At 38.3% G+C, this 27,423-nt stretch overlaps 1 protein-coding gene across 1 annotated transcript; it reads left to right on the top strand.

Moving 5' to 3' along the window:
- The first annotated feature begins 202 nt into the window (after window positions 1-202).
- Window positions 203-27,326, top strand: RSBN1L (round spermatid basic protein 1 like). The gene is made up of 8 exons (XM_026677165.2): window positions 203-1,716; window positions 8,940-9,059; window positions 12,296-12,942; window positions 20,575-20,712; window positions 21,185-21,327; window positions 22,667-22,834; window positions 26,210-26,318; window positions 26,407-27,326. The coding sequence occupies exons 1-8, from the start codon at window positions 1,140-1,142 to the stop codon at window positions 27,049-27,051; spliced, it is 2,547 nt and encodes an 848-aa protein (XP_026532950.2). The 5' UTR covers window positions 203-1,139; the 3' UTR covers window positions 27,052-27,326.
- Window positions 27,327-27,423: the final 97 nt, after the last annotated feature.

Below are 27,423 nucleotides of genomic sequence, written 5' to 3' on the forward strand. Positions count from 1 at the left end.
TGCAATTCTCTATACAGAAGAATCTATTGCAATTCTCAATTTCCATAAAACGATTATTATTGCAACTTCCATCTTCTGCAATTCTCAACATCTATACAAGGTCCTTCTATTGCAATTCTATAAAACGATCTTCCCTTATTGCCATTCTCAACTTCCACAGAATCATCTTAAGCTTATGAGGGTTTTTTGTTTTTTTGCATAGCCTCGGCTAGCGACGCCCTTTCTTTCCAAAGACCGACCGAAGCAAGCGCGTCTTCTTGCTCTCACGTTCACTTAACGCTTTCCTTCAAAAAACACACACGCACTACATTCGCCCAAGGTAACTTTTACTCCGGGTCCGCGCTCCCCGGGCCTTTATATGTCAACCTTTCTTCCATTCACACGACGACGGCCGAAAGCAAAACCGGGCCCAGCGACGCGGTATATATTTTCCCCACCTTTGCAAAGCGGAAAAGAGTTTACGCGCTTTGCCGACGGAGCCGGCCTTCAAACGGCCCAATGAACCCTGGCCTTTTCCCTCACCCCTCTTCCGCCCAGATTCCTCCCCGCAAGCCGGCCTCAGAGGACTGCGGAGAGGCCCTTCACCGCGCTCTCCGGGCTTTTCCGGGGCGGGCCGCCGCCGCCCCCGCCGCTCCTCCCGCGGCTGAGGCACCATCATCGCCCAGGCGCCTCTTCAAGATGGCGGCCGCGGACGGTTGGGCATCGGGGCCCCTCCGGCGGGGCTCTGAGGAGGGAATCTTCTCCTGCTGGGGGATCTTTGGCGGGGACGGGAGGAGAAACCCTCGGCAACTTTCCCCTCAGCTCCGGCTTCCTCGCGTCCTGCCGGCAAGCGCAAACCGAGCCTCGCCCACCTTTCCCGCCTCATGCTTTCCCCTCACAGAAATCGCTTCAGCGAACAACCACTTCTTCTCTCCCTCCCTCCCTCCTTTTCACTCCCTTCCCGCCCTCGCGCGCCCCTCTGACATTGGCGGCGCCGGGCGTCTCTCCGAGGCGCGCCGCCTTCCTATTGGCCGCCGAAAGTGGCGCTTGAAACGCTGGGCCCACCCCCCTTCGTTTCCCCGCCCCTCCCGTCTCTCTCTCGCTCTCTCTCTCTCTCCCCAGCGACGGGCGCTGTGAGGTAAATAGAAGCAGATCGCAAAATGGCGGAGCTGCCCAGTCCCTTGCGAGGGGCGACGGTGGCGCCTCTACCGCCTCCGCCGCTGCCTCCTCCCTCGGCTCTGGCCGTCGACGCCCGCGGCGTCTCCCCGCGCGGGCTCCAGCCGCCGGCCGCCAAGCGCCTGAAGGGGGACGAGCGCGGCTTCAAGGAGGCCAAGCGTCTCAATGGCGAGGGCCACAGGCAGCCTCCGCCTCACATCCCCGTGGCGTCTTCCCCGGCAGGCCCCGCCGTGTGGAGCCTGGCCGCCTTCTCCTCTGGCGGTGGAAGCGGCCCGACCGGCGGCGGCGGGGGTTCCTTCGTCTTCCAGCCTCAGCTGCCCCCCAAGTTGCTTCTTCCGCCGCCTCCGCCTCCTCTTTCCCTCTGCCTGGCCGGCGTGGAGGGCCCCAGCGGGGCCAAGAGCAAGAAGCCCAAGGAGAAGCGCGAGAAGGAGAGGCGGAAAACCCTGCCCGGGACGGCGATGACGGCGGCGGCTCCTCAGGGAAGCGGCCGGGAAGAGAACGGCGACCTGAAGATGCTCCTCCAACAACAGCACTACCATCGGCATCACCATCGCCCGGGCGGTGAGGAAACACCCCCCTCCCGGACCCATAAAAAGGGGTGGCGTGGCTGGAAAATGGCCTTCCCCTCTGGGGATGGGGGGGGGGAAGAGGAGGATGAGGACAAAAGTGGGGCGGGCAAGGAAGAGATTGGGGGTTGGGGGGCTGGCCTGCACCCCGTTTTCCTATTGGGCCACTTGCGGGGGGGATGGTGGTGATGGTTGGGGCTGCCAGTGTCTCCCATTGCAAAGCCAGGCGGAGGAGGCCGACGGGGGCGTGAGAGCTGCCTTGCCTGGCAGCAGCCCCAATATAGGTGGGTGGGAAAGGCCCATTGAGGGTTGACACGTCCAGATCTGGGGTAACCTCTGCCCCCCCTTTCTGCCTGGGGAGTCCCAGGGCGAGATAAGTGGCCAGCAAATTGACCGAATAAATAAATATGAAGAGCACGGTGTGGAAAAGCATATGTGCCTACCGAGAGTCTCCCATCATCCAGGTCGTGGATTGTCCCAAAGGTATCCTTGCATATTGGGATCCGAAGAAAGGTCTGGGATAACAAGCCGAAATGTTTGCAAAGAAGAAACCCAGAAAGTCCAATGGCCTTTTTTTTTTTAAAAAAAAATATCAGTTTATAATATAAAATACAAAAGCACAAAAGGAAATAGGAAAATAAGGGAAGGGGGAAAGTGTAGGGCAAAGGGGAAAAAGAAAGAAAAGCCTTGACTTCAGACTCCCTTGGGTGCAGTAGAATAAGGTAATAATATCAAACCTAAACTTTTGACTTTTGCATTGTAGCATAGATTAACCATTTCTAGAACGACAAACCTGTCTGATTGGTAAAGGCCAAAATTGAAAGTTTCATCCCCCCCCCTTCAAGTCCAGTTGCCTTTTTTGGGGGGGAAAGCATTTTTGGAATTTGGAAGCATATGGACAGCCGTGTCCCCTAATTGTGCACTGGATGCTTTTGGGTTTAAAATACTATTTCTGGTGATCAAGAAAGGAGCGACTTGTATTTCTTGATATAAGATAGTTTAGCAACATCAGGTTTTTAAAAAGTGATTATTTGCTATTGGAGTCCACAGTGGTTTTGACATTCTAAAGGGGGCGTTTCTATAGAAGCTGGGAAGAGTGAACTTAAGTTCGGTGCTGTCTGATGTGAGGATTTAGCTGTATGAGAGAGGATGTAAAAGCCTTAAATTTTCGCTTTTTTATTCAGAAGTAAGATCTACTGAATATGCAGGTCTTTGTTATTAAATAAGTCTGAAGCTAGCTGGGGTTAGCTTGAAGAGCTGCTACAAATTTACCTTCAGTATGGATGCAACTGAGAAACCTTTTTCGTTACCACCGCAGCTTAAGGAATTTGGGCAATCCAACTGAACATTGCATCAACCTCAGATGAAAAGAAACAAGATTTGATACTTTTGAACTTGATGAGGTTTGAAAGTTTAAAAAAAAACTATAAAAATGGGCCCTGTAATGTAATCTTAAATAATATGCGTGCTCTTTTCTTTTTAAGTGGCAAAAGTTCCAAGAATGTCATGTGGATCCTTATACTCAATCAATTATTGTTGAACAGAAAATGAATTGAACCTTGTTTTAAGTTGATGCCAACTGGTTTATGCAGGTTTAAGTCAGGATGTTAATGGCAGCCATTTTAGCTGGAATAGAGAAATTGGTGGTAATTTTTAACATGTTAGGACGTCTTGAAATTCTGTACTTAAACTTTTGAATTTCCATCCAAATATTTCTTATAACTTTTCAATATGACTTGGCAAGGAGTAATCAAATTAGATGCTTTTGCCAAAGAGTATCCTAAGGATAACTTATTAAAACATCATGGTATTTATCAGTGAAACATTTAATATAGAATGAAATAAATAAGTGTTGACTAGTAATCATGTACACTATATTTGTATGGTAGTATAGTTTACCTAAGATTGTTTATCAACGTGAATTATCCATTATTCATCCTGCTCTTAATGCCTTTTTAAAAAACCCAGATTTATAGTAGAAAGGATGGAAAGGTAAAATTTCCTTCAGGGGAAAAATGCTTTAAAAAACAGCAAAATAATGTGAGGAAGGTTTTACCTTCCCATATGTTTCTTTCAAGAAAATAGTGAATGCTGCTTTATTGGTGAAATAAACAGATATGGGGAAGAAACATATGGTTCTCCTATTGCATCTGGTTTGGCTCAGTAAAACTATATACTCATGAAATCAAGTTGGAGTTAGAAATGAAATGTACTTTTCAAAAGTAAAAACACTTCTCTAACCTTTCCAGAGTGCTATTAATATTTTTAGGCTTATAGAAATCTAATCTGAATACAACAAATCTGCTGGCTTTTTAAATCATTACTGTTGTTTTGCATCTAGTAATGTTCAAGGCTGTTTGGAAGTTTTAATTTTAACAAGTCAGTGTTTGCAAAGCTTGCAAGAACAGGAGGTAAGAGGGGACATTGCTTTGAAACAATCACTGGAGCAATTTAAAGGAATATCACAGCCGTATGACATGACTAAGTTTTCTTTTAGGTAAACTGAAAAATAATGTAATGGTAAAACTTCTTGGCCTTCTCAGTATCTGTCAGTTTTTGGCAGGGCCTGCCTTCATAGCATAGGGCTCACCAATGAGTGTGTGTTTTCAACAGCTGCAACTTCTAGTTTCCTTGGCTGGATTTTACAGTGTGTAGGGTTTCTCTCACAGCATCTTTGTAGTGCTTGCATGGCCAGCCTCAAGGTCGCTCTAGTACTACCAGAGAGCAACTACGGTAGAAAGTCATAAGGCAGTCAACCATTTTCATGATACATCCATCCACTCATTTCTTCTGAGCTCTGATAACCAAAGGCTGAATGCTGGTGATCCCCATATTGGAGATACGATCCTGACAGTGAATGCCTAGGATGGATCAGAGAGGGTCCTTGTGAAATTTCTCCAGCTGTTTGATGTACCTTCAGTACAGAGTCCAGAATTCGGCATCCATATAGGAGAGATAGTACCACAGCTGTGTAGAGTTTCAGCTCTGTGGAGATACAGGTATTAAATCTTGATTGAGCACTCTAGTCTACAGCCCCCCAAGTGCCTGGCTGGCCTTGCTAATCAGTTCATCTAAAGACCCATTGCTTGAGCTGATGCTTCCCAAGTAAGCTGTTTACATTTGTCCTTCTCACCCTGACACACGACCACAGGAAAACAAAGAACAGATTGAATAGAATTGAAGTATTCTATTTTCTAGCTGGGGTGTGGATCACTTGTTCTGATACTGTGTTACCTATTGAGAACTTATGAATGCTGTATGGATAGATGACTATAGGCCACAACATGCTAGATTACATATTAACATGCACTTAGGTTTATTAGAAAGATTGATAGTTTCTTAGTAATAAGGGTATGGCCAAGGTGACCACTTAAAGTAAAGTAGCATTTCCTTTCACATTATGAGAAAGTTGATTATTTTAAAGTATTGTTGTCATTGATGTTTCTATCAACGTTTGCCAATTTTGTATGTACTATACTTAAGAACAAACCATAGAGAAAGTTTTGAGATTTTTAAACATGTCTCTGTTTATTTACCTGACATATTGATGTGCCAGGATGTTCCCAGCAAGCTTAGCCTGTGGTATCTTATATCAATCTAAATACCAATTAATCCAAGCAGTAAAATATCAAAACTAATAACAAGAATTAAAACCAGTGTCTTATTGAAAAGCGGGAAAGTTTCTTTTCAGGGTAGCATGAATAACAGGCCTTGAAGGATGCCATGTGTCCAGTAAATGCAACCCATTATTCTAAGCTCATAACAGTACTTGAAATTCATTGGCTTTGCTTGGATTACTACTCTTTTAAAAAGATCTTTCAGTTCCTCCTAATCCGATAATATCTTGCTACTACTTCCTCCAAAATATATGCTGTTACTTTAACATACTAATCTAAAAGAAGGCAGAGGAATCAGAAATGCAACAAGGACATTCAATTGAATTTTTAAGAATTTTTGTGCCGATGGAAAATGAGAAGATTAAGTTCTGATATGTTTTTATGCTTGTTGGATGGCCATGACTTTTTTTTTGTCTCTGAACTATTTTCCCACAGTGACTTGTCTGAAACTACAGTTTCACCATTGCTATCTCAAATACTTAATGTGAGGATATATTTGTCTTTAAATGTCTAGCATCCGACAAAAGAAAAGAAGCATCTTGTAATAGATGCTTTAGGAAGCAAATGTAGAGTCCTGCTATATTTTCCTAAGAATACATTCAATACCTGAGACATTTGTAGAAGGTTGTGGCCTATTTTATTATATTTTACATTTTATTTTCCTGAGACAAATCTCAGTTTTTTACCTTTACATGCTTAACTAGTTGGGTAGAAATTCTTGTCACATGTAAGATGATTGTCATACAGGACTTTGCATTTTGAAAAAAAAGCAGTTGAAGTTATATGGAAAGCAGATGCTATTATGCAGCAGTCTAAATAACATTAGATTTCAGGGAATACTTACTATTATGGCTAAGAGGAAACTACATCATTTCAAAACAAAGGATACATAAAATAGTTTAATTTTATATACAACAGTATGAGAATTTAGAAAATTTAAATTACAAATGTATTTCTTTCATTGAATGTAAATAAACACTTATGCATTTATTGTGGCTAAAATTTTACATTATTTAAAATGTTCATATATAGTCACTGCTTTAAGACTTCCAGAAGTTTTAGTCAAACAGTTGTGATTGAAGTTGAAGTTCAGCTTTGCTATAGATCTGTGGGACTCATAGAATGCTGCAGCCCTCAAGGCAAAAGAAATATAACAATATATCCTATTTTACTCTTGAAATCATCAGTTGTTCAGTGTTTGACTCTGAACATTTGAAGTTCAGCATGTGCAAGGGGAACTGGGACATGCAGGAAGGTGCTGATTTTTCTTTTGTTTACTCATCCAGTTTAAAACAGTAAGCAATCATTAAAGTCAAAAGTAGCACATAAGAAATAACATAAGGATACAATGTTGATCATACTTTGTCCTGTAGCAATTTTTGGAAAAGAGTACAAGTTAACATTTTAATAAATACCTAGATGGCTTAGGTATTTCTTCAAAGGCTGTAGACTTTTCTGAGTTCAGAATAGGCTTATAAAATCTATGTATTTGAAGTATTTGAAAGTGAATTAAATGTGTTTGGCTAGCAGTAGATTGCCTTGGACAGAGGAAGAATTGTTGTGACAGTGGCTGATCTAATGCCCTATGATTAGAACTCTTGATGCAGTAATTTCATATGCCTTTTGACAATGCTTCAACTTCACAAGCTGCCCTAGATCTCAGTGGCTTCTTTTATAGTCTGGTGTGGGATCCTCTTGGAAGTTTGTGCAAAAAGTATTTGCTTGCTAACAGAAAACCAATATAACATAACACCCATACTATAGGTGATCAAGGTTGTAAAAAGATTAAAATATATGATTAATTGGAAAAAAAATCAATCTAAAGATTAAAATTTCATCAAGATTACTAATAAAACTTCAAAAGGCTCATCATTTTATAGCTTCAGCAGATTATTCTGTCATTTTTATGTGTGTTATTATTTTAGGGATTAATTAGCTATTACAGTAGTATTTCTTAATTCAGAGTATTGGAATATTACTGTATGGTCTTTTACAACAGGAATTTGAAATATATTGGTCATAGAAGTTGTATAACTTTTAAAAGTTTGTATTTTTTATCTCTTAAACTGAAAGGTTAAGAATTATTACATTTTTCTATGCAAGAGTGGACTAAAAGGCTCTCAAGTGATCCTTAAGAAGTGGAGAATGTCAATTTACTTAGTAAATTTATTTTTTTGAAAGTTGCTACTGAGAGTAGAGTGCTATTTATTTATGTATTTGTCGATGTTTGTAGATGACTCCATATGATTCACTATTAGCTATTGGCCTCTTTTTTGAATACCAATAAAACTTAAAGGAAGGTCTTGCCAACTTGATTAAAAGCTTGAAGAGAATAATATTACAAAACACAAATAAGTGCTCCTTTTAAGGAAAAGGAGCTATTATAAGGGGGTGTATTAACTAGTTGATCCAGTTTTGAAACTTCTAGATTAAGCTGTTTTCCCCATCAGGATTCTGAATTGGACAGTTTTCAAGCGTTCTTGGTTGGATTGCAGTTGGACAGATTTATGAAATACTGACCTTTGCCAAACAGCAACTTCTCTTCTGTCAAGGGGATAAGCAGACTTAATTAGTGGAAGAGATATAAAGTAGATTTTTTCCCCTCATTTTTTTTCCTCAGGATATTATTAGGAATCTCCCAAACCTCAGTGTTTGTTTGGCTTTTTGAAACAAAAGGGATTATTGAACCAATATTTCAAAATAATGAGGAAGGGGAAATATATAATAACAATATATAATATATAATGACAATATATAAGGTGCTTTTCAAAAGACAACTGGACTTTCTTGGTTCTTTTCTTTGAAAGCATTTCATTTCTCATCTAAGAGCTTCTTCAGTTCAGAACTGAAGAAGCTTGTTGGATGAGAAGCAAAATATTTTCAAGGAAAAAAATTAAAGTCTGGTTGCCTTTTGGAAAAGCACCTTTGGGACAACCATGACCTGGGTGATTGAGAATCTCTACAGATATAATGACAAGGATATGGAACTCACATATTTTTGCATTCAGGGTATAGGCTTGGAAAGTTATTCTCAAACCTAATTTACCTGCTGTAAATTGGAACATATATTGGTCAGGCACTTTGGTTGAGGTAGCATGCTGAAGATTGTGAGCACTTTGCGTTTTAAAAGTGGTATGTTAATGTAATTTCCATTTCTTGTCACTGCAGTTGCATTTTGTGAAATTAAATTGTGGTTTTAAGAATAACACTCTGTAGATTATTAAAAAAAAACCTAAATACTGGTACATGTAAGAGAGACCTATAATATTTTTGCTTATCTTTGGAAACATTAGGAACAAAACTAGATGGCTATGATGAATCCTGGTTGTCAGTTTATTTCTGAAGTGTGGTCTGGTTAATTATATCTTTGTATTCATATACTGTTTAACAATAATCTGAGTGTCAAACACTCTAGAGTGAGAAGAAAGGCATTCAATTATTGATTTTGGAAGTTGTGCTAATCTAAGACCTATTTCGGTTCTGCTGCTTAAAACTGTAGTCCATCCCCCAGTCACTGCAAATGAATAATTGTGTCAATTGTGGGTAAATTCTTTTTAAAACTTTCTTATCTTTATTGAATATGAACATACTTCCTTTTCAGATGAAATAATCAGAGAGAAAAACACAGAACGAGACAAGGAAAAGCAGAAAGAAAAAAAGAAGCACAGATTAATGTCTGAAATAAAAAAAGAGAATGGAGAAATGAAATTATTTCAGAAAGGTGAGCACAATATTGTCCACACATGATGATAGTACATACATGAAAGAAGATTTTTTTAAATGAGTATGCTCTTAAATATTTTTAATTCTGATTTGTTCTAGTTTCTTTTGATAGGAGGCCGTATGACTTGTGGTTTTCATTTCAGGTTTGTACTTAAGACAAAGAGTATCATGTTTATCTAGTTACAGGTCTGAAAGCTTTTACTTACAAACAGTAATTTGAATACCAAAACAATTATGTGCGAATTAAAGGCAAGTGCATAATAATTGTCTGAAATGTGAATTTGTGGCACCTTTCTAGGATCGCATTCTTACATGAAACAAAATGTTTCTAAAATGGGTTATATATGTTTTTTTTTCTTTTCCTCTTCTGTTGGGTTTCTGTAACAGTGACCACAGTATTATTTTGGATTGCCTGTTAAATTGGTTTTCAGTTGTTGTTATATGGTGGCCTAGATTGTGCTTTGGAGATTAATTTCAGAATTAATCTGAAATTGGAAATTATTGGGGATGAAATTTGTGGGAATCTTTTATTCTGCCATACTACATTGATGAATTCATACTTTACTGCCATGAAAAATGCTTTGCAAAAGATAACCTAACAATTAAGCTGCAGATATTCACCCCGGAAAGCTCAACATGTGTATAAAGATTATTTTTCATGGTTAATGGCCAAATTGAAGATAATATATCCAAACTTAAAATGCAGTTAATCCTTTAGGATGGCAAGGAAGGGATGACTACTGTTAAATATGTAGTCATATTAGAGCTAAGAGCCAATGCAGCCACAGCCGCAACAAAACAAGGCACCATCATCTTACTTCCAAACTGAAAGTTGAAAACTATTAAATTGAAAATCAGTGACGGTAATATAATAATATAAATGGTCCAAACTCCTATGATTTACAAAAGACTCTGTTATATGTAGGTTTTATCCAAACATCAGACCAGTCCACCAAGCCAAAATCCACAAGTATTTGTTCATCAAGCCAAAATCTGGTAAAACATTGCTAATCTGGATAGAAGGGTTTAATTAGTGTTGGTTTTAACCCCCTAAAACCTTGACTGAGTCCATCTTATTTGAAAAATTAGTCTTACATGTTTTTCATTCTGTATGTGTGTACATTTATACCCAGCTGATATAAGCATGTAAGACAGCTTACAACAACAATAGAAAAAAATCTTAAATGCACTGAAATGAAAAATTGAAAGCATTACAATAATTGCAATGAAAATAAGTTAACAGTTAAAAACTTGATACGGTTGAAATATTGGGACAGAAGGAGCCAAATGAGCCTATTTGGAAAAACCTCCAGTAGCCTGAGAGCTACTTAGGAGAACAAGCCCTTTCTCCAGTTCACCAGGCAACTGAGCTTCTGCCAATGATGGAAGCGTCTTTTGAAGCTGCTCACTTGTGATCTAAATACAGGGCTGGTTCGCAGCAGGAAAGGCAATCCCTTAGGCCATAAGTCATTTAGGGTTTCCAAAGCCAATATCTTACAACATCTTTCATAACTTGGTAGATAATTGGCAGTTCTAATGCATGCCAGGATTGTGCTTTTATTCAGGGTTAAGTCCATATAGCAGCTGTTTTCTCACAGGTTGGCCTGGCAATAGAAGGCAGAACTTTGAGGCTGTAGAGTCCACCTTTGCTGAACCCTTGACTTCCTTGTGTGGGCTGTCACTTGAAAGACAGGAGGGCAACTAACTGCCTCTGACTTTCTTATCCTGCAGCAGCCAGGTTGCAGTCTCCTCTGATATGTCCTTATGCAAACAATACTTGGCTTAAAATCATCCGTTTAGTGATGATTCAAAGACACAAGGGCATTGAAAGAAGTGACATGACCGTTTTTTACACTTACCATCACAGCATCCCCTCATGGTCATGTGATCAAAAATCCAGGCCCTTGGCAACTGACTCACATGATGCTAGGATACGGTTGCAGTGTCCCAGCATCATGTGATGCCCTTTTGAGACCTTCTGACAAGCAAAGTCAATAGGGAAGCCAGATTCACTTCACATGTTACTAACTTAACAACTGCAAAATGGGGCAAAACTCATTTAACAACTGTCTCCACTTAGCAACAGAAATTTTGGGCTCAGTTACAGTTGTAAGTCAAGGACTACCTGTACCAATTCTGCCATCAAAATTTGTTCCCAGGACATGCTCCATTCCCCCAGGACTGCAAAAATCCAGATGACCACTACGTGGCAGCATGTTTTCTGTATTGCTTGGTCACCATTGATTGGCTTTTCTGATTTTCCACTTTCTCCCATCTCCTTCATACATCTCATAACACCATGATCAATAAAAGAAGGATTCTCTCCCATTGTGTCTGCATAAAGGCAAACACAACAACCTACCCAAGGAATCTGTGTCAAGAGTTTCCAGAAGAAACTTCTCCTCTGACAGCAGTCTCACTGTTACAGGAAGTAGATGGTGTAACTTTTGCAAACCTTTCAGCTAGTAAAATTTAAGCAATTGAGGTCCAGCAAAAAAAGTGAGAAGCATCTTTGCGGCTTCTCTCCAATAATTGGTACATGCTGATATTACTGTTTTCAGGTTTAGCCTGCAAAACTCCAGACCACTATTTGATGGTAGCGAAAAGATACGGAAACCATTACCTTTTTCCTGCCGTAAAGTGCTCATTGGAATATTTATTTAATCATCCATTATGCTACTCTGTCTTCAAGCGTCTTACAGATTTCTGAAACAGTAATGAGATAAGCTAAAAAAGAACAAATATAATGGTAACATTTCCTACTGCTGATGAAAAACTTATTCACAATTGCCTCCACCTCCCCTCCCCTCACCCATCACCACCATCAGGAAAACAAGAACAATCCCTCAGAGTCCAAGGACTCACTGAAGCAGCAGCCTAGTCTTAATGGCAACTTAATAGGGTTGGGTCCTGTCTGCCTTCAGGGGGATCCTATTCTGGAGAAGGGAACCAACCATTTAAAACAGCCGATTCCAGGAACCCTGCGGGTAATATTTGTCTTTGACTAGGAATCCCAGATCTTTTTGTAATCCTGACCTGGTAGCTTAACTATATTAATGATTGAAGGTAAAAGTGATATTGCTGTTCTTCAGGATTCATGTGTAGCATGTTTTTATTAACTTTGCAACTTAAATCGGTTTACAGTACTTGGTATATTATTGCACGGGATATTTTTCATCTTCATGTAGCTCCAGTTTTTGATAAATTAAAGCAAAACCCTTTCTTTCTTTCTAGACATAAAAGAAAAAGTGAAAAGCAATGCAGACGATCTACAGATTAAAAAAGTAAAGAAGAAAAAGAAAAAGAAACATAAAGAGTGTGAAAAACGGAAGCGTCCAAAAATGTACAGTAAATCTATTCAGACCATCTGCTCAGGATTGCTTTCCGATTTTGAGGATCAAGAAGCCAAAGGCATTGTGGATCACCACCATCACCATCATTTCAATGAGAAACATAAGAATCCCAAGAAGGACTCTGAGTCCAAGAGAGTGGACAACAGTGAGTTTCCCTTTGTCTCGTTAAAGGAGCCACGGGTTCAGGACAAACTACAGAGGTTGGATGCGCTGGAGTTCAAAGAGTTCATTCATGTGGAGCACCAGCCTAACGGAGGTGCCTCAGTGGTTCATGCCTACACGAAGGAGCTCTCCCACTTGTCTCCTGTGGAGATGGAGAGATTTGCAGAGGAATTTCTGGGCTTGGTTTTTAGCGAAAAGGAGAACTGCACCGCTTACTATGTAATGGGAATTGTTCATGGGGCAGCTACTTATTTACCTGACTTTTTAGACTACTTTTCATTTAATTTTCCCAATTCGCCAGTGAAAATGGAGATTTTGGGAAAGAAAGATATAGAGACTACAACTATGTCCAATTTTCATGCTCAGGTAAGAGGTTATCTTTCATATTTCAAAAAACATTTTGCTTCCTATTCAATGTGCCTGTTGTTGCTCCTTTTCTCTAAAAAAAATAAAATAAATTGGTTAAACAACACAGTCAGCTTTCTAAAAATATGTATTAAATACTAGTGCTTTTTCTCTTTACACCGTGTTATGTAGAGAACAAAAATGATAGCAGTAATATCTATTTTTGATAAGGCAAATAAAAAGGTCCTGTGAACTACCTGCTCACAATTGGAAATTCTGCCTTGTATTCCTTGTTGGCTCTGGAGTAGGAGGTGCTAGTTTTGTATATTCTGAATGTCTGTGGACCTTTCTGTTTCCATTAAGGCTGAAAAAACAAAACAAAACAAAAAATAGAATAGAAACAGTAGGGGAAAGAACAATTCTTAAAAATGGTTAATGAAAATCAAAGCAAGTCAGTGGCTATGGAAATTCTCAGTCGTCCTGGTCAAGGATGCAAATGACCAGCTTATCTGGAAGGAGTATAAATCCTTCCACTGCCCACCATCCAGCCAGATCTAAAGAAGCTTCTTGGATGAGAAGCAAAACGTCTTCAAAGAAAAAACCAGAAAGTCCAGTTGCTTCTTGAAAAAGCACCTTTGGGTCAAAACGAGTCATTTTGTCCAAAAGTGAAGTGGCTGCAGTCTTGTATATGCTTATCATGCCGGGACCCAGTGAAGCCTTGAGCCCACCTTAAGGTGTAGCTGTGTAACTGAAGGAAAAGAAATGCAACATATCTAACCCTTCCATTGCAAAATTAGAATAATAATAATGCTTGTTTTATGCCTGCAAGTGGACTCTGTGTAATAAAAAAAATAAATTATTGAGTTTTTCGTATATTAGTATTTGCCACTTGCCTATAAAGAAACATCCAGCAACGTCCCTCTTGATTAAAAGAATGTGGAGACGTTTAAAGCAAAATGGAACTGAAATAGCATGTGGTATAAAGCTATTTTCATGTTGCAGAAGCTGTATGGTATGGCTGATGTTTTGAGTTCTCCTTTGGACCACCGTTGTTTTGAAGCGTTTAAAATTCAATGTTAGGAGCAAGATTTTTACATGTAATTAATACGTTTTGCTGTATATGGGATGGGGGGAATAGGGAGGGAGGGAGACACAGAGAGAGAGAGAGAGATCAATATCAATAATCTTAATCTTTATCTTATCTGTAGTCTAAAATAGTAAAAGAACATAGATGAATAATGAAGTTCAAAATCCAATGTCAAAATATTCATTAAAGGGTTTAAAATATTTTCCAACTATGGAATTGGAATGATGATGTTATCATTATAAAAACATTTATGCCATCTTCAGAAGGAGTTAATTACATGTTTATACAATACAACGAACATAAGAAATACCTTAAAATGCAATTTGAAAGAGGCATTAACAAAGCAAGTTTAACAACCAATTAAGCTGTTTAAAGCCTGTAAAATAAAAATTTCTTGGCTGCTTATCTCAAAAGTATCAAGGCAGGGCCAAGTCAGATTGAAGGGCTGCATTGAAAAAAACAGTGTACTGTCGCCATCTGGCCTGCCTTTTCTTGTAAAGAACAGTTTTTCAATGGCCCCAGCTGTCAGGGCAGATTCTTTGGGAATAGATGGTCTTTCCAATATTCTTATCCCAGGAAATTTAAGATTCAGATCAGTTATATGCAACACTTTGAATTGGACTTGAAAACCATCCCCTAGCAAGCTATAAAAATTATTGAGTGAACACAACTTGTTCTATCCTCCTTTTGTATACTCCTTAAGGAGAGTTTCATGTAGAATATGTTACAGTAATTTAATTTGGGCATTGAATTACCCAGCTTTGTCAAACCTGGGAATATTCTCAGCAATGGCCATGCTGATTGAAGAATTCTAGAATTCCATACATGTGAAAGTGACTTATTGTAGAAAGCTGACCTCGGATATGTAATCATACACCCAGATATATATATTTTAGAGGAAAGGATGTAATAGCAATGGCTGGGGTTGACAACGGCATTCATAGTCACAGCAGCTACCTTGATATTGAGGTGTAATGTCCAGAACATATGGAAATCACAAATCTCATTCTTCACAGGGAATAGAACCCCAACCAGAATAACTGCTCTTTTTGTATGTATGGCCACCCAGTATTGATTTTTCTGTTTTGTCAGAATCTTAGCCTCTTTGTTAACATCCAGCCCATCTGTGGAATTATGATACTTTGTGTTGTTTGAAAAAAAAATAATTAAAGAAATTGTGAGGAGAATTATGTAAGGTGGAAAACTTTTGTAGAATTTTATGCCAATATCTACATTGTGATTTATTTTGGAGAACTAGCTCAAAACAACTCCTTTGAAATCTATTTACATATATTGCCTTCTAGGTATTCTTCCTGTGAAAAAGTTTGTATCAGTTTTGGCTTGTATCAAATACATGTTTAAATATTTGCAAGTTAGTTGCTCTCTTCCTTGTTTTCAGAGGAATTATATTATGAAACGAATATTGCTGCTAGGATGAATTAAGGGACTTTTTTGGGCGGGCGGGGGCGGGGGGGGAAACCAGTTGCACTTTTCACAAATTGGAGTAATTCATTTTCATTCATTCGTGCTCTATTTCTTGTTTGATTTTTTTTTAAATGAAAGTTTTGTATGTTTGAGGAATGTTGTTAAACTGTTTATCTTTTGGCAAAAATATATTGCTTATTATATTAATGAATGGAGGATTTCTGAATGACAAAGGGAGAACTCTATTCATATTTGTGTAGATGTAATGGAAAATGTGGGAGAGATGCTGGCTAGGAAATAATCAGAGAAGAGAGGCAGGAGCCCCCAGCTGCTTACTGTCAAAGGAAGAAACTTAGGAAGGATTTCCCCTAATGGATCAAGCGGCTCAAAGTGGCAGCCAGGAAGCTTGTACTTTCAGACTTGCAAGATTGACATCTGCCCCCCTAGGTAAACCAGACAGGAAACATGAACTGATTCTATTTTGTTGTAAGGCCACCTTGACAGAATCTTGCAAGTCTGAAAATACAAACTTCCTGCCAGCAATTTTAACTGCTTGATCCATTGGCGGGGGTGGTGGTGGTTGGTGGCTTCATAAGTTTCTTTTTTTTTGACTGTCCTTTTATTTATTTAGTTTTTTATCCTGCCTTTATTATTTTATAGAAGCAGGTATGGGGACTCCTGGCTCACTTGTCTGATAGTTTCCTAAGGAGAAAATATTATCTTCCTTCCCCAGTCATCCACACATTCCATTATAGCAAATTTCACAATTTTATCTCTTGCATGGAGAAGTAGAATTTCACTCAGTTCCATTGTTTGTATTAGAATATAATTTGCTGCTTGTTAAACTTGTTCATTTCATTCTTGCTCTCAAAATAGAACAGGTTCAGTCACAGCATGTGTAATCATTCTCTTTCTATATTTAGAGAGCTGAACAAAATGCCTGCTAGACTTAAGAGCAGAACTTCTCCATTCTTGATGCACCAGGATTCACTCTCCAACCATATCATGGACCCATTATAAAACAACTTGAGATTATTAAATTTTGAGATGGTACCTTTTAATGAATAATTAATTTAATTTAGAATGTACTCAGCTGAAGCTAAAAATAATACAGTGGCATAAAAAACTGTCCTAATTTTTTAATGCCACTATAATTTTACATAGTCCTATGCCCCAAGTCCTAAAACTAAATTGAGAGAACCCAATTTAAACAAATGAATCAAAACATACTTATTCCTGGATTTGAGAAAAATGATCCAAAGCTACATATTTGTGTATGACAAAAGTTATGTGAAATAAAGATGTAGTGGGAGTCACAACTCATTGTATCAGGTGATGTGACAAGACTTAATCCTCTCTCCCCCCCCCCCTCCAGATTTGGCGTTGAAATAAAACTTGGGAGGCCTCTGGAAGAAAAAAACACTACTATATCCGTGTTCAAAAGGTCCCAAGAAATCCTGAAATCATGAATTTAAGCCGTAAAATGGCTGAATGTGGTGATATGGTCTCTGATGAGGAAAGGTACTTTATCTCCCAGAGGTCTTTCATTTCTAGTTCCTTCTTTGTTTTTAATGAGGGATTCAAAAAATAAAAGTAAAAACCCACCCAAAATTACACTATAACAATACCTATGGCCATTTGGCTTTTGAATTTTGATAGTGTGATCGTGGAATATTGGTTGCAGATAAACAGGATTTTGAGAGAGATCGTATTTTGTGTGAGTCCTGCTATTCAGTAATTGCTGTTAAACCAAAGAATTGTTTAGTGCAATATAACAAATCAGGCTCCCCAGTTACTCTCCTGAAAATAATTGTTTGCATTTATTCGCAGAAGGAGTTGCAAGGCTGTTATGAAAAGGAACTACAGGTAGTCCTTGACTTATGACCACAATTGAGGCCAAAATTTCAGTTGATAAATGAGACATTTGTTAAGTGAGTTTTGCCCAGTTTTACGACCTTTCTTGCCTCAGTTGTTAAGTGAATCATTGCAGTTGCTAAGTTAGTAACACGGTTGCTACGTGGATCTGGCTTCCCTCATTGACTTTGCTTGTCAGAAGGTGGAAAAACACTGCAATTGTCATAAACATGAGTCAGTTGCCAAACATCTGAATTTTAATCACGTGACCATGGGGATGCTGCATATCACATCCTAAGTGAAAAATGGTCATATGTCACTTCCCCCACAGTGCCGTTGTAATTTGGAATGGTCACTAAACAGACTGTTGCAAATTGAGGACTACCTGTGTTACATTTAGGCTTTGTAAGTTAGGTGTGTGTCTGCGTATGCAACATGTCTCTTTTGAGTCTTAGAAGAAACGTATTGGACAAATTTCTCTGCTTTAGAAATCAGATATAATTTGGCATGCCAAGTAAGCCACTGTAGCCTAGTTCATACATAATACTAGGGCATAGATCATGGCTTGGAAACTAGAAAAACTAGACTCCCTTCATTTAGCGAAAACCAAACAAAGTACATTACAATTTATCAAGAGGTTAACTAAATCATTTTCTCACAATGTAAACATTTGTATGATATTGTATTTATTAAATGGCATTTGTTTTCATTACTTTCCCTCAGAGAGAGTCAGGGTGGTAGAAGCAGAATTCTTAATTCTCTCTCTCTCTCTCTCTCTCTAGAGAGAGAGAGAGAGAGAGAGAGAGAGAAAGAGAGACTTATCTATGCGGTTTTAGATTTCTCTGTTCTATTTATTGTCTATTGACACAGAATATATGAGACAATTAAAAGCCAATTAACCACTTCCTGACGAGCCAGCAACAAAGCATCAGAATATTGCCTCAGAAGAACTTTCAGTTGAGAAGGGGGAGGAGAAAAAGGAAGTGAAAACAGAATTGCTTAGCTGTGGAAAATCATTCCAAAACGGTCCCTCATTTTAGCATATGACAACAATGCATGAAATGGCATATTTACAGTAGCCTTTTAACTTCAAACTTTACACTAAAGACAACAAAACAGGGAGGGAAGAAAATGGAAACAAAGGGCAACAAATTAAATGGCACAGGTGGTCCTCAACTTATGACCACAATTGAGCCCAACATTTCTGTGGCTAAGTGCAAGATTTGTTAAGTGAACTTTGCCCTGTTTGACGACTTCTCTTGCCACAGTTGTTAAGTGAATCACTGCAGTGTTAGTTGTTGAGTGAATCTGGCTTCCCCGTTGACTTTGCTTGTCAAAAGATTGCAAGATGTGATCACATGACTCTGGAACACTGCAACCGTCATAAATATGAGTCAGTTGCCAAGCATCCGATTTTTAATCACGTGACCATGGAGATGCTGCGATCGCTACGCGTGAAAAGCGGTGATGCATCACTTTTTTAATGCTATTATAACTTTGAACAGTCACTAAATGAACTTGCAAGTCGAGGACTACCTGTATTAATCGCAATGCTCAGTGGAAATGAAAACAGTTCAGGGAGAGGAAAAGATAGTATTCCACTATTTAAATCAAGTTTTGATAAAAGTTCATGCATTTTTCTTATAATACTGTATAGCAAGAACAGACAAAATAGGGCATTAATTATATATTGCATTGAAATATATTGCATTTTCTACCATCTATAAATATACCTGAGTGTTTTGTGTGATAACTTTCCATACCATATGATAAATTCATGTTAAAGTTTTTATAATCACCACTGTGAAAACATTTGGCCCCTAGCATGCTTTTTGAGAGTGTATTTAATGTCATTTGTGGATGCAGTAAAATGTAATTTAAGAAATAATAGAATAAGCTTTAACTACATTTATTGGCTCAAAATTTTAAACCAAAATTGTTATAAAAATGCTGACTGGTTTTAAAAAAAAACCAGAGTGATTACTGCATTACTTACATAATCAGTGCCAATGTCTTTAATTTTAATTTGGATACATTATTTTCCACAATCAGTTTTAGAGCAATTATCTTGCAGTACACTTTAAAATGCTCAGCAAGTTAAACCAAATGGTTCTTAGCCTTTAAGACCTGGTCCATTAGACTGTTTTAATGATGTCCACTGTGCTAATTGAGTGTTCTTGTGGTTTTGGTTTTGTATCAGTAAGATGCCCAGAGTTTGTGGAATTGGGTCTGTATATGAATTATGCAAAATAAAGAGATTTAATCTCCCAAATATCTTCATAAATTTTCCTCATGCATTGTATGAGTTTGTGTATAAAAATATAGGGCATCCAACTTTGATTGCTGTATTAAAGTTGTCTATAGGGGTTTCTGTGGAAGTAGTATGCTTAATGGATTAGGACCGTATTTGGCTGCCAGGCTGCTAGTGAAGGGTTTATTGAATTTTGTTTGTGGGAATAACACACATTGAAATTCCCCCATACACACATATACATGAAAAAAAGCATTCTAAAGCCCAGAAAGTTGAATCTTTGACTAGAGAGATGTAAAAATTAGCACTGTTGCATTAGTGACAACTGTACAATCGGTTATTTTAGTGGGTTGAATGTAGGAACTCTGTGTGCGTTAGATCATCTGGTAATTTAAAAAACCATTACTGGATTGCTGACTATTCAGCTGAATAACCTTGAAAGTACAGCCGTGATGACAACTTGATTGACTCCATCATTCAAAGCAGTGTTGGCAAAAAAAACGTGAGAGCAACTTAGATGAGAAAGCATTTTCTGCCTCTTAAAAATGGAAATGCATTCTTGAAGTTATACCTTGACAGAGAGAAGTCATCAAGTAATAAGTAAAAGTAATAAAAAGTAAACAATTATTCTCAATAATTTTTTATAAAAATAGAATATTGTGTATGAAATATGAATATTTTCCTTTTTCAAAATTAAGAATATATTTGTCTGCTTTCTTTAGCTGACCTGAAAACGGAAATTGATACTATCTGATTGCTCTTATTTGCTACTTTTGTTTAAGTTTAATTTTTACAATAATGTATTTAAGATTATATCTTTTCATTAAACATATATTGATGTGGTAATTTAACATTGCATTTGACAGCAATTTATCTAAAATTATGTTGATTGTTTTGTGAACATTTAATACCAAGTACTGCTTGGGTTTCAGAAAATATTTAGGATATTTTTACATATTTAAATAATTTTGCACATTATGCTGGGTATAAGTAAACTGATGATTTCTTTTTTTTACTTTAATTCGCTTTTGTTCAGGTAAAAAGAACATATTCCCATGGTACATACAGAGCTGGCGCGATGAGACAAATTAGCTTGGTTGGAGCAGTTGATGAGGAAGTTGGGGATTATTTTCCAGAGTTCCTTGATATGTTGGAAGACTCACCTTTGTTAAAAGTAAGATGGAAATTAGAATGTGTTGGAACCTTTATTTCAAATAAAATCAATAGTTCAGTAATTTATTTCTTAATCTAATGAGAGTGTCAAAATAAATTATTTAAAACTAAGAATATAAATATATATATTTTTGTTAACTTGCATGCTACATTCATATTTTAAGAGCTTATACTTTAATTTCTTAAACTTCCGAAGCTCATAATATGTAGGTAGTAGTTTGTCTCTTGCAGAAATTGGCACATTTGCAATGCTCACCATTTTGATTTCAAAATATTGGGAATGTACAAGTTTCTGTCTGGGTTTCAATCTCAGTTCAAATTGAATGTTTCAATGCTTTCCATTAATCAAATTGCCAATAATGTTATCAGTTGTAGATGGATGCACAGTACTTTTTCACTTTGTAAAATAAATAAATAGTTTAAAATACTATCAGAAAATAACATAGATTTTAAACGCAAGTGTTTCATTTTAGTGTACTTTACCATGGGGGACTCTTTCTAGTCTGAAACTAGAAAGTCGGAAGGACAGTGATGATGGTCCCATCATGTGGGTACGTCCAGGAGAACAGATGATTCCTGTGGCAGATATGCCAAAGTCGCCTTTCAAAAGGAAAAGGTATGTTGTAATATCTGGTTGACTTTAATATTCAGTAATATTTAATACTCCATTCCAGGATTGGTGTAGCAGAAGGAGTGGCAGAATCTGGGAGGTAGAGTTAAAAGAGAGCTCAGTCTAGAATCCTATGTAGCCACAAGCAGACTAAGTCCAACCTCCCTTGAATTCCCTTGACTTTTATCTAACTCTAAACAGATACCTGCCATTAATTGAGAAGATTCTGGTGCATAAGTTATAGCAATACAACAGTTTAGTGGGACCTTCACATGTGGACCTGATCTTTCCTGTCTAACAATTGGCAATGCAGTGATTGTGTATTGTCAGTGTGTAGAGGGCACACCCTAAAGAACTGGTTTCCCAGTTATCGCATATTTTGCTCTAAACGGCAGCTAATGTCCAAAAAGAGATCCATTGTCAGATAGCTAATTAAAGATTCTGTTACTGTTAATATTCCTGCTTGGTTTCCCCACCTCTTACTCTTAAATATGCTATTTCTTGCCAAAGAAATAAATGTATTTAATAATTATTCCCTTTAAGGAAATAAGCAGGCCACATTTTCATGCAACATGTATGCCAAGTTTGATTTTATTTGGGTTCCCGCCCAATTATTTCAGAAATTGTTAAATAAAATAGATAAATTCATCAACCTAAAGGATGGGGTCCCTTTCCCCAAATAGTAAAAAAGAAACTTACAAGAAAGAGATGGAAATAATGGATTTACAAATGGAATTGGATGATCATTTAAAAAAATAAAATAAAAAAATGAGTATACAAATAATATATCAAAAGTATGATGTGAAAATTTAGGGTAAATCTTTCTGTGATTTAATTTCATATGTAAAATACTCATTTTTGTAGAGTTTGATCCAGGGTATGCTCATATCCATGACTCCAGCCTTAGTGTTTTTATTTAGTCATTAGGCAGACCTATCTCAGTGTTGAGAACTCTGCCTCAGGGCTCATATTTTGACCATGTGGTGGAGGTTCTTTTATGGAAAGGGATATTCAGTTATGGCTATGTTAATTAAAGAGTCAGGTATGGTCCAGTGATCAAGGTGTTGTGGTTTAGGGCAAGGAAAATCCCAGGATCTCATCCACTTTTAGTTATAGGAGCACACTTGGTGCTCTTTGTACTAATTGCCCTTTCTCAGCCCCTCCTACTCCATGGAAGAATTGGAAGAGGGTGTGATATATATGTGTTGGGACCGGGTTATTTGTAGGACTGTCTCTCCCCACTTGTTATTTCCCCATTTTATGCTGTGAGTGAAATTAAACCTATGAAGCCAAAATCTTTAAAATGTGACTTACGCGTACCCTTTCTGTTATTTTGCTTAAACAGAACTACCAATGAAATAAAAAACCTGCAGTACCTACCTCGTACTAGCGAGCCTCGTGAAATGCTTTTTGAAGACAGGACGCGAGCACACGCAGATCACATAGGACAAGGGTTTGAACGGCAGACTACAGCTGCTGTCGGAGTGTTAAAGGCAGTGCATTGTGGAGAATGGTATGTAATTGCTGGTCAGTTCAGGAAAATATCTGCAGAATACTAGACGTGTTTAGCAATGAGAAAATTGTCCAAAAGTGGGTTTTGATAGCATATTTTTTGAAGGGGTGTCCCACAGAAAAAGATCAAGTCTTGTTTTCTGTCCTTCAAAAGTGCAAAATATGGCACATGGATGTTATAGATAGAATATTTATAGCTCACGGTTGAATTGGGGGCTACTTGGTGTTCTCTGAGCTTGGTGGGTTTTTTGCAGACATTTCATTACCAAACTAGGTTACACCATCAGTACTAATAGGGAGTGGAATTTGCTCTTATTTTTATATCCTAGTTGCTTGCCCTGTCAGTACAAGAGCAAAACCCATTCCCGTCTAGCAATGATAAAGTTACTTAATTGGGTAATGAAATGCCTGCAAGAAAACCACCAAAGTCAGAGTACCAAAGGCCCCACATAATGATTTTTAATTATAGATCAAAGCAATTTTGGATTAAGGAAACATCCTATTGATAAGAGCAGGTTGATAGTGGAACCAATTAAACCAAGAGATTCCAGAAATCTTTTTCACTGGATATCTTCAAACATACTAGTCTGGGTGGTTGGATTAAATATCCTTTTCCCAGTTTTTTTCTAGATATTTATCAGTAGACATACCATTTAGTAAGAATTTTCATATTAAACAGCATTCAGCAGCATTTTGTTTCCCTATTTATCAATGGGGGTAATCCACACACAGTTATCTAGAAAAATGAAAATTATATCTTGATTGGAGAACTGCTAATTGCCTGTCACTTAAAGAATAGAAGAATGGGACAATAATATTTAATTTTTTGGTTTGAAATTGGATTATGTAGTTAGCAGTAGTAAAGCCTCCAAGTTCTTGTGACTTTCCATTCTCCGTGTAGTTTTCTTGATAATATTACTCTGCTTCTGTCTGTTTCCCTAACTAGCCAACAGCAGTAAGAATAATCTGAAGGTTTCTCTTCCCTCAGCATAGCTTCCAACCTCAGGCTGTGCTAGCCAGATGCTGCCCTCTACTGAGCCAGTGGCTTGTCTGACCTGTGAATCCTTACTGTTTTACTCTCTTCTCATAGCTCAGTATAAAAGTAAAACATTTCTTGAATTTATTTCTGTGAGTCTGTTGCTGAACTGTTTGGTTCTCTCCTCACTAAGAAACAATTGAGGGATGGTCCTGTTCAGAAACTAAACCCTAATACAAGAGGCAGAACTTTGGCATCGATTACTGCAATGTATTCCTTATGTCTGTTAAATTTAAATTTAAAAATATACCAAATGAGCTTTACTTCCACAGTATACTCAATACATGGGACAATATTCAATAGGCTTACTTTACATTTTGTACAGTTACAAAAACAATACTGCTGTATGACATTTAATTTTTTAGTAATTGCATATCGGAATCAACTTTCTTTTAGTTACAGAATACAATAAGAAAGCAAAGCCAACAAACATATACGGAGACGTACCTACACAGAGGGAGGGGGGAGAGAGAGTATTAGAGAGGGGGGGTATTAGAGAGTTGGGAAGAGGAGAAAAAGTACTTTTCTTTTTCTGATTGGCTTGAAGAAAATCTCCAGTTTTAATAATTTTGGAAATACGATGTTCCTATATGTTTTCCTCTTGAAGAGCATGTACAAATGGATAGTACCACTGGACATCATGATGGGATGAGAAACCAATGATAGAAATCATGTTATTGAGGTGGATCTCTCAATGTCAGTAATTTTATTCTGGGATTTCACAAGATTTCTTCATTGTCATCTTGATTTCTTGATCCGTGTAGTTTCTGCATTTCACTCTCTGATATCTCCTTCCTCTTAGTCACTATGAAATAGAACTTAACAGCTTTTTGGGTGGCTTTGCAGCATTCATGGCCTTCCAATCCTTCAAACTGCACTTATCAACATTGTAAGGCAATTTTTTTCCCTAATGAAGACATTTTATTTGCATTTTTTAAAGTTGTAAATTGATTATTTTTAAACATTGATGGAATTCATTAGAATAGCCATCCTTCAACTGTTTTACCTGTTTCATTTTCCAATATAGCTTGTTGCCTTTTCTTGATTGCAAGAATAGTTCATTGGCTGGTTGACCGAATTAAATATTAAATTTTTCAGCTTCATTCTCAATGTTTTTGTCTGATAGATGAAAGAACTTTCATTTGCTAAAGTGATGTTTTCAGCATCCTCTTCTAATCCTTCCTATTTTGGGCACAAAGAAGAAGAGCTATTTTTTAAAAAAAGATAATGTAAATTATACCAATCATACATCAGTGAATTGCAATATAGGATTGGCAAGTGGTCCGTGATGCCTTTCAGCATTACTGGTTGATGCAATTTGCATACTGCATTCAGCTGGGCACTCCATCTGTGATTGTGCAGCCCGATGCCAAGATCTTCTGCTGGCTGATTATTCCCCCCCCCCCCCCCTTCTATTCATCTTCCATCCTCAAATGTTTGAATGTTTTAGGAACGGTGCGCCAGAATAAACCAGACTCATCTGCATTGCAAATCCGACACAGTATGAGGCATTCATTCTGGGTGATGTTATGTAACCTATTCCTTAAAGCCTAACTTTCCTCCATTTGGACCAACATTTGCCATCTGTATGTTTACAGTTCCAAGATTAAACAGATCAACAAACATACAAATCTAGGTGTGCCTTTGCAGTTGTATTAGCTGCTAATTTTTAATTTTATTCCCCATAAATTAAGATCACCTGAACATAGTGCTCCACCACTGCTTCTTCGCTAAGTGGGGTTTCATGTCCCACTTTAAATGTTTTTTTTACCCCAAGTGCAATTTATGTACTGCTGTGATTTATATTACACTGAAGACATAATTCTGTACAGGTAGTCCTTGACTTACAACCACAGTTGAGTCCAAAATTTATGTTGCTAAGCAAGACAGGTGTTAAGTGAGTTTTGCCCCATTTTATGACCTTTTTTGCCACAGTTGTTAAGTGAATCATCACTGCAGTTGATAAGTTAGTAACCCGGTCATTACGTGTATCTGGTTTCCCCCATTGACTTTGCTTGTCGGAAGGTCTCCAAAGGGGATCCCATGACCTCAGGACACTGCAACCGTCATAAATATGAACCCGTTGCCAGTAGTCTGAATTTTGATTGCATGACCATGGGGATGTGTAAGTGTGAAAAATGGTCATAAGTCACTTTTTTCAGTGCCTTTGTAACTTCAAACAGTCACTAAACAAACTGTTGTAAGTCGAGGACTAACCTGTACAGCTCTTTGTATTTTTAAAAATAGTTTTGCTTAACTTGCTTATAAATATCTACATAGTAACAATGTTTAATAATCCTGAATGGCAACTTTGGTTATTTCTCCCCCCCCCACCTGTAGGGTTGAACAACCTCGCATAACCAAAGACGTAATTTGTTTTCACGCGGACGATTTCTTAGAGGTAGTTCAACGGCTGCAGCTAGATTTGCACGAGCCTCCACTTTCCCAGGTAACTGTCTCGATGGCCGGATGGTGACGTTTTAAGAACGTTCTGAATCTTGGAAAAGGGAATTTATTTTCTCTCTTTTTCCTTCTAGTGCGTCCAGTGGGTGGACGACGCGAAACTAAACCAGTTGCGAAGGGAAGGCATCCGATACGCCAGGATTCAGTTGTATGATAACGATATTTATTTTATCCCACGGAATGTTATACACCAATTTAAGACGGTTTCAGCTGTGTGCAGTTTGGCGTGGCACGTGCGGCTCAAGCTCTACCACTCGGAGGCGGAAAACCAAACTGCCTATGACACAGATTCCCCAGCCGATGGCGCGTCTCCTCTGACGGGACTTCAGACGGAGGGTGCCCCCCACCCCGTGGACGCCCACGCCTCCGAAGGAACCAAATTCTTAAGTAGCCTTCAGACTCAATACGTGAAACAAGAGGTTTTGGGCCCCCCACACGAACCCAATTTATCTCTCCGGAATCCCGAGGAAACCCTTCCCGCCGACCTTCCAGAAAAGACAGCGCCCCCCTCCAGCGCTGCAGAATGTGCGAAAGCGAGACTGGATCACGCTTACTTGACAGGGTGGAGACTTGAGACTGACCCGAACCCCGAGCCCGGCCGCAGATATTTACAGGACGCCGTGTGCCCCGGGGGCCATGTGGACCTGGACGACACGAGACAGAGGAGCTCAGCTTATCCAAGTCTGCCTGGCAAACCAGAAGATGATTTTTTGTGTTAAGTGTGCGCGTGCGCGTGGGCGTGCGTATATGTTTTTAAAGTACTTTTAAAATACAACGACACAATGTAAGGGAGGCTTTACATTCTGTGAGGCAGGATGTCTGTTTTTTTTTTTTTTTTTTTCCTGACCTGCCCTTGCAGCTGTTGCAGCATAAAATAGTACATGTAGCTTTGTAACATTCCTCAGTGCCTGTCCGTAACTGTAAACTGTTTGAAAGCACTTAGGGCCAGATGCACTGTAAACACTGCAGGTATAACATTAAAAAAAAAGTCTTTAAATATGAGTTGTAGGTTTTAGAATAGAGCTGACATTTAACATATATATTTTTTGTAAGATAAAGCCAGAATTCTTTTTGACAATTCCAGGCTTTTC

This window comes from Notechis scutatus, chromosome 6 (assembly GCF_049901735.1).
Source record: "Notechis scutatus isolate UNSWTSFEM ecotype Mainland chromosome 6, rNotScu1.2, whole genome shotgun sequence".
Taxonomy (NCBI): Eukaryota; Metazoa; Chordata; class Lepidosauria; order Squamata; family Elapidae; genus Notechis; species Notechis scutatus.

Coding starts and splice junctions, on each gene's coding strand:
- RSBN1L (XM_026677165.2), top strand. CDS start 1,140: ATGGCGGAGCTGCCCAGTCCCTTGCGAGGGGCGACGGTGGCGCCTCTA. Junction 21,328..22,666: donor TCGCCTTTCAAAAGGAAAAG/GTATGTTGTAAT, acceptor TTGCTTAAACAG/AACTACCAATGAAATAAAAA. Junction 26,319..26,406: donor ACGAGCCTCCACTTTCCCAG/GTAACTGTCTCG, acceptor TTTTCCTTCTAG/TGCGTCCAGTGGGTGGACGA.